At 38.7% G+C, this 10,044-nt stretch overlaps 1 protein-coding gene across 1 annotated transcript; it reads right to left on the bottom strand.

Annotated features, from left to right (window-relative positions):
• Positions 1-6,416: 6,416 nt before the first annotated feature.
• rfk (riboflavin kinase) lies at positions 6,417-10,044 on the bottom strand. The gene is made up of 4 exons (XM_037680374.1): positions 9,555-10,044; positions 7,482-7,633; positions 6,690-6,792; positions 6,417-6,589 (listed from the first exon to the last, which is right to left on the bottom strand). Exons 1-4 carry the CDS (start codon positions 9,634-9,636, stop codon positions 6,417-6,419), a joined length of 510 nt encoding a protein of 169 aa, XP_037536302.1. The 5' UTR covers positions 9,637-10,044.

Here is a 10,044-nt window from a genome sequence, read left to right as displayed (position 1 = left end):
TGTGCAGGGCACCCCCTGTGCAGGGTACCACCTGTGCAGGGTACTTCCTGTGCAAAGCACCCCTTGTGCAGGGTATTTACAAGGATACAAGGATTTTTAATGTCATTCAAACCACATGTGGTACATGAGGTGGAACAAAACTATATACACAGGGTCCCAGTTACATCCAACAAAAATACCAATTGTAAAGAAAAACAGTAAGATCCGAGTCATATACTAAGAATGTACTACATTAACTAAACTAAGAATACACTAAGCACTAATGGTACAAAAACAATGTGCCAAAACAACAGCAGCACAAACATGAGTCTGTATGAGCAGATGAGGATTAATGAACACAGCAACATGAAGTAATCAGCAGCATGAGATCAGCAGCATGGATAGTCAGCAGCACATATCAACAACCAAGAGACATTACAGTGATTTTCACAGTTTTTTTTTCTTCACAGTAATTTCCACATTGATTTACCTGGTTAGAGATTCATGAGTCTAACAGCCTGAGGGTAGAAGCTGTTCCTCAGCCTAGTGGTTCTGCACTTAATGCTCCTCAGCCTTCTGCCTGAGGGGAGCCGGGCAAAAAGTGTGTGTGCTGGGTGAGTGGGGTCCTTCATGATGCAGGTGGCCTATTCCTGCAGGTGGAGATGTAGATGTCTGTGATGGTGGGGAGGCTGACACCAACAGATTTCCTGTGCAGATCACCTTACCATCACAGGGCCACAAAAAGACAGAGACAAGCATTCTGACATTTTAGAGTAGCTGAAGCCAGGTATCCTAACATGATTTTTTTTTTGGTCTGGTGGAGGAAACCCAAGCCTGCATGAGGAGATCAAGCAAACTCCATGCAGAAAGGCTCCAGATGGGAGTCAAACCCACAACCTTGTTTCTGTGAGGGGACCATGCTAACCAACTGCTCCACTGTGCAGACCTTTTGAGTCTTTTTATTGTTTTGTTTATTTAGCTGTTTTTTTTTTAAATAAATACTTAAGAATATCACAATTGTCTTTGAGCTGCACAATGAGTCCAGTCTTGTTGCTTGATTTTGATCTTTTTTTTTTTTTTTTTTTTTTTTTTTTTTACAATTCTCACTCTGGGCAGCACGGTGGTGTAACTGGTAGAGCTCTGTCTCTCAGCGAGCAGGTCCCCGGTTCAAATCCCAGTCCGGGTGCCTTTCTGGTTGGAGTTTGCATGTTCTCTCCGTGCATGCGTGGGTTTTCTCCAGGTACTCCAGTTTCCTCCCACAGACCAAAACATGCATGTTAGGCTGATTGGTAACTCTAAATTGTCCCTAGGTGTGAGTGAGAGAGTGAATGGTTGTTTGTCTCATTTGTCTCTATGTGTCCCTGTGATGGACTGAAGACCTGTCCAGGGTGTACCCCGCCCCTCGCACAGTGATTGCTGGACATGAACACTGGTGACCCCTGTGACCCAAAATGGAAGAAGCGGGTAAAAGATGATGGATGGAATTCTCACTCTGTTAGTTCTTGGTCATTTTGTTCAAGTACCAGTATTACTGAAGCAGTGAGGCAAATTTCATAATATTTTCTCATGTAAGATGTTTTAGTTTAGATAATCTGATGTACATGAGCAGCTGTGAGCGCTACAATTCCTGATTTAAATTTGATAACGAGTTGACCGGGTGCGTTCCAAAACTGGAAACTAATCGATGAAAACAAAAAAATCCATTGTTTGTGTTAGAAATCTGTAAATTAGTGGAACAATAAGAGGCTTTCTTCTTCTTCTCATTGTGACCTTTGGCTCTTCTTTCCAGTGGAGTGCATCCTGGGTGTCAACTTTGTAATGACCACGGATGAAGATTCAAGCAGCACCCCTAAACTCTTCACCATGGCCTGTGTTCTGCTCATCCTCTTTTTGGGTGGAGGAATCTTCCTCTTCCTCAGCGCTCGATCAAAACTGCCCAAAACCAAAGCTGGGGGCTATGAGAAACTGAACACCAGCGAAGGCTTCACACCGCAGCCCACCAACACGTTTGGGGAGTACAGCGACAAAATCACGGAATGTGAGGACCATGATGAAGAGTATGATGAGGAGGATATAGTGTACATGACCAAAGATGGAACGGTGTATCGGAAGCTTAAGCACGGCTTGTTGGATGATGATGATGAAGAGCTGGAATATGATGATGAAAGCTACTCTTTTAGATGAACACCCACCATCAGTGTTCATGTTTGTACAGAAAGAGTGTTTTTTTTTATTTTTCAGCTGTTCAAACCTTCTAATAATGTTTTAATAAGTGCTTTGATCTGTCAGTTACAGCCTTAATGTTGTTTTTGTGTGTTTTTTAAGATCATTTGCACATCTTGTGGTTGAAATGGTGAAAAAATGTATATTTTTTTAGGAGCCATGACTGCAGCAAACATTTAGTCTTTAAAAATTTTAAACACTTTTATCATAATACATATATGGTGTTTTATATGAACCTTTGGCCATTTGTTCAAACAAAAGTGTCCAACCACAAAGGACTGGGTGCACATCAGACACTTTGTTGCCATAATTGTTTTAATGATTTGTAAAAATCAGTAAAAAAGTACTAAACATTTTTTCAGACTCTCATTACCCCCTTCCCCCTAGAATATATTGTTTTAGTTCAGTCTTTTCAGCCCACACAACCCCTTTAAAGAGTCCAAACCATGACGTTGTCACCAGTCTTTACCAATGTGATGAGATTTTATTGTTAAAACAATAATTTAAATTAAACAGTTTCACTTTATGTTCAGAGTTGCTTAAAGGTTTTCAGGTATCAATTCTAACTGCTAGCATGAAACCTGTTCAGTGATGGTGAACTTCTCAAAACAGTCAAGTTTAAAGTTTCTTTTATAAAAGTTGCGCACAAAGATCGACAGTTCTGAATATCTTTAGTACAAGTGTATTTTTTAAGAACATTTAAAAAAGGATCAAACCTTGAATAAATCCATCACCCTTTTTAAAAAACTCATTAATTAGAACTTGCCTCTATTTTAAATCATCATAAGATTTTACAAGTTTTTGCCGTTCAGAAGAGCAGTCTGATCTGTTAAATATGTTCAAGAGCTTTAATGAAGGCTTGTATTTTTATTTTGGCGGTTAAAATTCATCTGATGACATATATTTACATTTAATATAAATTAGAGAAATTACATTTCCTGTGAAAATGCAGTGTGAATGCTTATAGCAGAAGAACTTGCAGAGAAACAGCTGAAATGTAGCTGAAAGGGAAGGACAAGCCTAAATTAGCAGAAGAAAGCAGAAATAATATGTTTGCCCAATTAGACTTAAAGAACCAGAAATGAGCACAAAGAAGTGGAAATTATCTGAAAAAAAAGTTTAAATTAACACAAAAACAATTAAATAGTAGCTTAAATAGCAGAAAAAGCTGAAACTAGCTGAACAAATATGAAAGGAGCATAACAAGCTGAAATTAACTGAAAAAAGTTAATTATGCTGAAAGCAGCAAAAATTACAATAAAAAAAAATTGAATTATCTGAAAACAGCTGGAACGAGATAAAAATGCTAAAAAGGTAGAGCAAGCTTAAATTAGCAGACGAAAGCAGAAAGAACATGTTTGCCCAATTAGGCTGAAAGAAGAAGAAATAAGCACAAAAAGTGAAAATTATCTGAAAAAAATCTGAAATTAGTCAGAGTCAGAGTCAGAGTTTCTTTATTGTCATTCGCACCTCATGTGGTGTGGTGGAGCGAAATTATGTACACAGGGTCCCAGTTACATCCAACAATAAAATGTATAAGAAAAACAGTAATAACATCTAAGATATGAACTAAGAAAAACATCAACTAAATATACACTAAGCACTCATAACATAAAAACATTGAACATCAGCACAAACATGAACATGAGTCTGTGTGAGCGGATGAGCACGCATGAACACATCAACATTGAAACAGATCAGCAGCAACATGAAACAGATCAGCAGCAACATGATATGGTTTTTCACAGTGATTATTCTAGTTAGAGATTCATGAGTCTAACAGCCTCAGGGTAGAAGCTGTTCCTCAGTCTAGTGGTTCTACACTTAATGCTCCTTAACCTCCTTCCTGAGGGGAGTGGGGCAAAAAGTGTGCGTGCTGGGTGAGTGGGGTCCTTCATGATGCAAGTGGCCCTCTTCCTGCATCTGGAGGTGTAGATGTCTGTGATGGTGGGGAGGCTGATTCCGACAGAGCAAATTAGCACAAGAAAACAGCTGAAAAGCAGCTAAAAAAGCAGAAAGAAGCTTAAATTACAAGGAGGAAATGGAGGGAGTACATTTTTGCTGGATTAGGCTGAAAAAAAGTTTAAACAAGTGCAAACAATATGGAATTAGATAAAAAAAAAGAAGCTAAAATTAACATAAAAACAGCTAAATAGTAGCTGAAATAGAAAAAGCTGAAGATTGCATAAATAAGCTGAAAGAAGCAGAAACAAGTTAAAGCACAACATGGTGTAGTTGGCAGAAAGGCCTAATCCGGATTAGAAAGGAGCACAAAACAGCTGAAAAAAAACAGCTGAAATGAGCTGAAAGTAGCTGAAAAAAGTTTAAATTTGCACAAGGAAGCTGAACCAGAACAAAATGTGAAAGGAGCAGTAAAAGGTTGTAAACGCATCTAAAGATTTGAAGGATGTAAAATGAGCTCAACTCATTTTCTATGTGAAAATTATGGCAGAAAAGACTAAATATTTCAAAAAGCTAAAGTTGCACCAGTAACAAAAGGATTGTTCTGAAAGAGCTGAACGTTTTGATATATGATTTGTTGAAATAGCACAAAAATTGTGGAACGAGAAAGATGCTGAAGAACATACGGAAGAAAAATGGATCACAATAGTGTGAATGCTTCAGAGGCGTTCACACAAATAGAACAGCATAAAGATCAGAGCCACCTCCATCATTCCTTAAGCTGTAAGTGAAGATGGCAAATCTGTGACAATTCTATCTTTGCATTTTTAAGAAACTGTTTATATTTGTGAAACCTTGGGGAAGTTAACACCGAAACAATAAAATTCAGGCATGTTGTCTTTGGAAAAATCTCTTTTATGGTTTGAAAGTTGTGTAAAATGGAACAGAAACTCCAGTCTATTCGCAGTAACCATCGTCTCTGCTTTAACAGTACATTAGTGCAACAAACGAGACTAAATCCTAAAGGAACTGAGTGAAAATAAGTTTAAACAAATACATTGAAATCTGTTATGGTTTGATGAAGTAACATCTCTGACTACCTCATTTGGTTTAAAACAAAATATACAAAAAAGAAAAATGGTAAAAGCATGATGCATATGTTGTTACTGCCTGAGTAACACTAATATATTAAATAATTCAGCAATTTGAAGCCTAAAAAACAAATCTGCAGACTTTCCATCATTTAAAATAGTTTCCAGTAGATACAGACACTTTCATATCATCTGTCAGATACACTCTCACACACACAGGTTTAAATTACACCAGATGGGGATATTCTTACAGGCTTTTGGAATATGGTTAATTCAAAAACAAAAATCATAAAAAAAATATTTAAATGCATGCCTCTATGCATTTTATGCATAGAGGCGTATTTTCCAGTTCAGATACTGGTGAAAACTCACGTTCATACACCTAAAAAACAGTTGCTGTCCAAGTGGGCTGGTTTTTCCTACTCTTCAAATCATTTATCACCGTTTCCTATAACTGTGAAATAAAGGAGTCATTTTTCCCTCATTCGAGCTCAGAGTTCAAACTACCTTCATCTTACCAACTCGACAGGCTGCGAACACAAAGACAGTTGGTTAATGTGCTGAAACTTTCAATTTTCTCTTTTTTATTTGACTGTAGAGACCGAAACCTGAACTGCAGTCTCTGATTTGATGTAGTTTCAGACTTTTGCTGCTCGAGGCTCTACAGAAGTTCAGCTTCTCTGCAGGACGACATGAAACAGGAAGTTAAATACAGTCAAGTTTAAATGAGTGCATGCATTAAGTACTGTCCTTACAGTGATGAGTTAAATATTGAAACACATTTTCTAACTGGGCACTTTTGTTTGGTACAGATGTTGAAGCAACCATCTGAAGTTAGAAACAAGCCTCAGCAGGAATGAACTTTCCAAATAATCTTTTCTAATCGAGATTCTCTGGGATGAGCTTATTGGCTCATTTGAACATATAAAAAGAAAAAAAGCGTTTGTGTTTGTTTTCACAATCTTTTAAAGAGCTGCAAATTTTCAGAGTCCTCTCTCATGAAACATTTCAAATATACAGCAAAAACTGTGAAAGAGCAAGGTGCTAAATGGTGAGAATAATAACAAATTCACAATCTAAGTGATTTGCAACAGGCCCATTAAAGCAGCAAAAGGGCTTTTTAAATGCAGAAACGCTAAAAAAAACAAGTCTGTTCGTTAACAGCTTCATAATAAACACCCTGGTGGTCAGGTTTATGTTTGCTGCTGCAGCAGCCGGCTGTCAGTGACCGTTGATGATAGTCTGTGACGTGGACGCAGTGGAGGGGGGCGAGGCTGAAGACGAGCTGGTCCTGCTGGTGAAGAAGTTGTCATCTCTCAGCTTGCGATGCTCGGGGAGCTCCAGCTGCATTTTGGCCTCCTCGATGTCGCTGTTGATCGCCGCGATGAGAGCTTCTGCTCGGACCAAGATGTACGAAACACGCCGTCAGAGAGGGATGCAAGTGAAGAAATAGGAAGACAGTGTGGGGGAAATGTAAAAGAGGAAAAGGCGTACCAAGTGAGCTGAAGGTCCTTTCTGGGCGGATGTAGCCCACCATGACGACACTCAGCGTCTCCCCGTAAAAGTCCTCTTTGAATTTGTGAATTATGTGGGTCTCCTAGAACCACAAAACATTCATTTTCACAAAAAGGACAGCAAACACAAGAATTTATGAACTGCTTGATTTTTCCCTCATTGTTGTAAAAATATTTCCTTAGAAGTCAAATCCAAGGCTCCAAAATTACTCCAAGAACTAAATCATAGCATATGACAATTTCTTATGTCTTTTAATGTTTAGCCTTGTTGCTTTAGGCTTTTTTTCCTGTTGTATTACATACTTTAATATCTAAATCATTTATTTTTATCTCATCAAATTATTAGCTTTTATTTAGATGTTTGTCAGATTTTTATTTGGCTCAGTAAACAAATTTGATAAAAAAAAATTTATAAGATCAAAGATCACACATCACTGGATTTATTTTAAACTAAAATACAGACATGTTCAGTAAACAGACAGATTTCATCAGTGAAAGAAGCTTTGTTTATTTATTTTTATTTATTTGTAACTGACTGTTTTCCTCACAGCTTTTGTGAGTTTTTAAAAACTACAGTCACTATTCACTTTAAACCTATGATTAATAAAATGAAATTCAAAATTGTCTGTTTTGTTTATGCTCCAGAGACAAACAAGAGGCAAAATGTCAACCAAAAGTCCAGATCCTTAATGTTAAACACAGTGGAAAATATATCCCAGCGAGCAGTCGCCTTCATCAACAGTTCTCCTCTTCAGTTCATTTTCTTGCTTACCATGGATTTCTTTTTGTTTTTGTAGTAAGGGTTCCAACCGATGCTCATCACCATTTTGTACACGTCTCCATTGCCAAAACAAGCCCAGCCGTAGTAGATTCCTGTGCCGATATCTGCTGGGAGATTGTCCACCACCGAGTCTGGGAAGTTGGCTGGAGGAAAGAAAGAAATACATTTTAATAAGCAAGAAGATAAAAAGAGATGATGAGCTCACAGTGAGCTTGAAGTGATTTATGTTGGCAATTTCTAGAATTAAAGACAATATGAAAGTTCAACTTTAAAATTTTCTGTGTTTTTGCTTTAAACTCAACAGTGCAACATGGAAACAATTATACTCACTAAGAAATCCTGAAATAATTCAGAATAATATCCAACAGCAGTGACAATAACAAAGTGCAGCAACTAAACCTGTACTAATTTAATTATGAACAATACAAGAACCTGGTTCTGATGATTTATTACAGCTCGCATGTTTTGTACCCGAGAACAGATTTGAAATTGAAACACCTTTTAAATGTTGATTACTGAAATGATCCTCATAGTTTTCTATTATAGCAATTCATTTTTCATTATAGCAATTCATTTTTCATGATAGCAAGCATTTTTGTTTTTGTCAGCATTATTTCACTACAACACATCTCTGGTACTATTTAGGCACAAATAAAGAGCTATCCGTCTCTGTAAAACCACAGTGTGAGGCTGCAGAACACCACCTGGGACACCACACTGAGCAGGGGCTCCTCAGGGCACGGTCCTCTCACTGTTTCTGTTCACCCTCTACACCTCGGACTTCAGGTACAACTCACAGTCCTGCCTTCTGCAGAAGTTCTCAGATGACTCTACCATTGTGGGCTGCATCACTGGTGACCAGGAAGCTGAATACAGAGGTGTGGTGGACAGAACCACCTGCATCTCAACGTTGGAAAAACTAAAGAGCTGCAGGTGGACTACAGGAAGAAGAGCAGCCCCCACAACCCTATCAACATCAAGGGTACTAAGGTGGACACTGTGGACTGCTACAAGTACCTGGGGGTCCACCTAGACAATAAACTGGACTGGACAGCTAAAACCAACACCCTCTACAAGAAAGGACAGAGTTGCCTTTTTCTTCTGAGGAGACTCAGGTCCTTTAACATCTGCAGATCCATGCTGCAGATGTTTTACCACTCTGTGATCTCCAGCATCTTCTTCTACTCTGTGATGTGCTGGAGCAGCAGGATGAAGAAAGCTGATGCCAACAGACTCGATAAACTCATCTAGGGAGCTGGCTCAGTTCTGGGAGTGGACCTGCAGTCTGTGACAGAGGTGTCAGAGCAGAGGATGCTGAGGAAACTGCTCCAGATCCTGAACAACAGACTGGACTCTTACTGCAGCACCTTCAGTCGTAGACTGAGACCACCGAGGTGCTCCACAGAACACCACAGGAAGTCCTTCAAAATTTAAACTCCTCTTCCCTTCTGCACATAGGACAATAAAATGAATCCTGCATTACAATAAACTCTTTAACGTTTCTGTCTGCACCTGTTTACAACTTAATTGTTGGCATTTTTATATTCTTTTATTTTTACATCTTGCGATTCTTGTGTATGTTCCTTTGTGCTGAAACTCTGGCACAATAATTTCCAGCGGGATAAATGAAGTTCTATTGTATCTTATCTTAAAATGAATCTTTCGAAAGTGGTATTTTTTGTATTTACAAAGTGAATTAGGTATGAAAAGATGAAAACATATAACTATTTGAAAAACACTGAAGTGCTTCTGCGTTGGTCAGGATCCATTTGCAGACTTTTATGTACTCTATTAATTAAAAAAAATTTAAACAAACATGACACTAAGCAACGCAGAGCATCAACTTCTGTTACGTAACTCTCGTTTACCTCTGTTAAAAACGCGCATGCTGTTATTTGTACAAGTTAAACAGTTATTACTCATATCACTTGGGATGTTTGACTCCCCAAGACCTTTGGTTCTTCCGTACGATAAAAACCGATTCACGAACTTTACGCTATCTGCGTACGTTATCGAACTGTAGTGCAAGTTGTTATTACTGTAATATCGAGTAATAGGTCTCACCTGTGGGAATTCCGAGTTCTTTGCTTCCTCTTCCGAACCCTCGAACCACCTCCCCTCGACAGAAGTACGGGAGGCTCTTCATGACTTGCGCCCCAGAACAGCTGGTTCAGATGGAGCTAAAAAATGACCTCGAACACGGATCACAAGGAAGTCGGGCTGAATAACGAAGCACAACTACTCTGCTTATACGATGTCAAAATAAAAAAAACCTGATCCTGTTAAAAGCACACCTTTCCTCCTAGTGTCTACCTGCACCGTTAGCTTCACCTGCCCGGCTGATTGCTGAATATTTCCGTCACAGAGATGGTGAAAGTTCACCAGCTATGCTAGCGATGCTAACTAACTAGCTTCAGAGAAGTGAAGTTCCTGAAGCGGTTTTAATCCCGGGGAGCCGTTTGTAAAGGGACGTGGGAGGTAACAGACTCTGCTTCACTTCATCCAAGCGTCGTGTGTCCAGAAGAGAAATAAAGCTCGGGAAAAAAGACCAATA

This window comes from Nematolebias whitei, chromosome 8 (assembly GCF_014905685.2).
Source record: "Nematolebias whitei isolate Nwh7 chromosome 8, NemWhi1, whole genome shotgun sequence".
Lineage (NCBI taxonomy): Eukaryota > Metazoa > Chordata > Actinopteri > Cyprinodontiformes > Rivulidae > Nematolebias > Nematolebias whitei.
The sequence above is the reverse complement of the archived record's forward strand: the minus strand, read 5'-3'. Positions and strand labels throughout refer to the sequence as shown.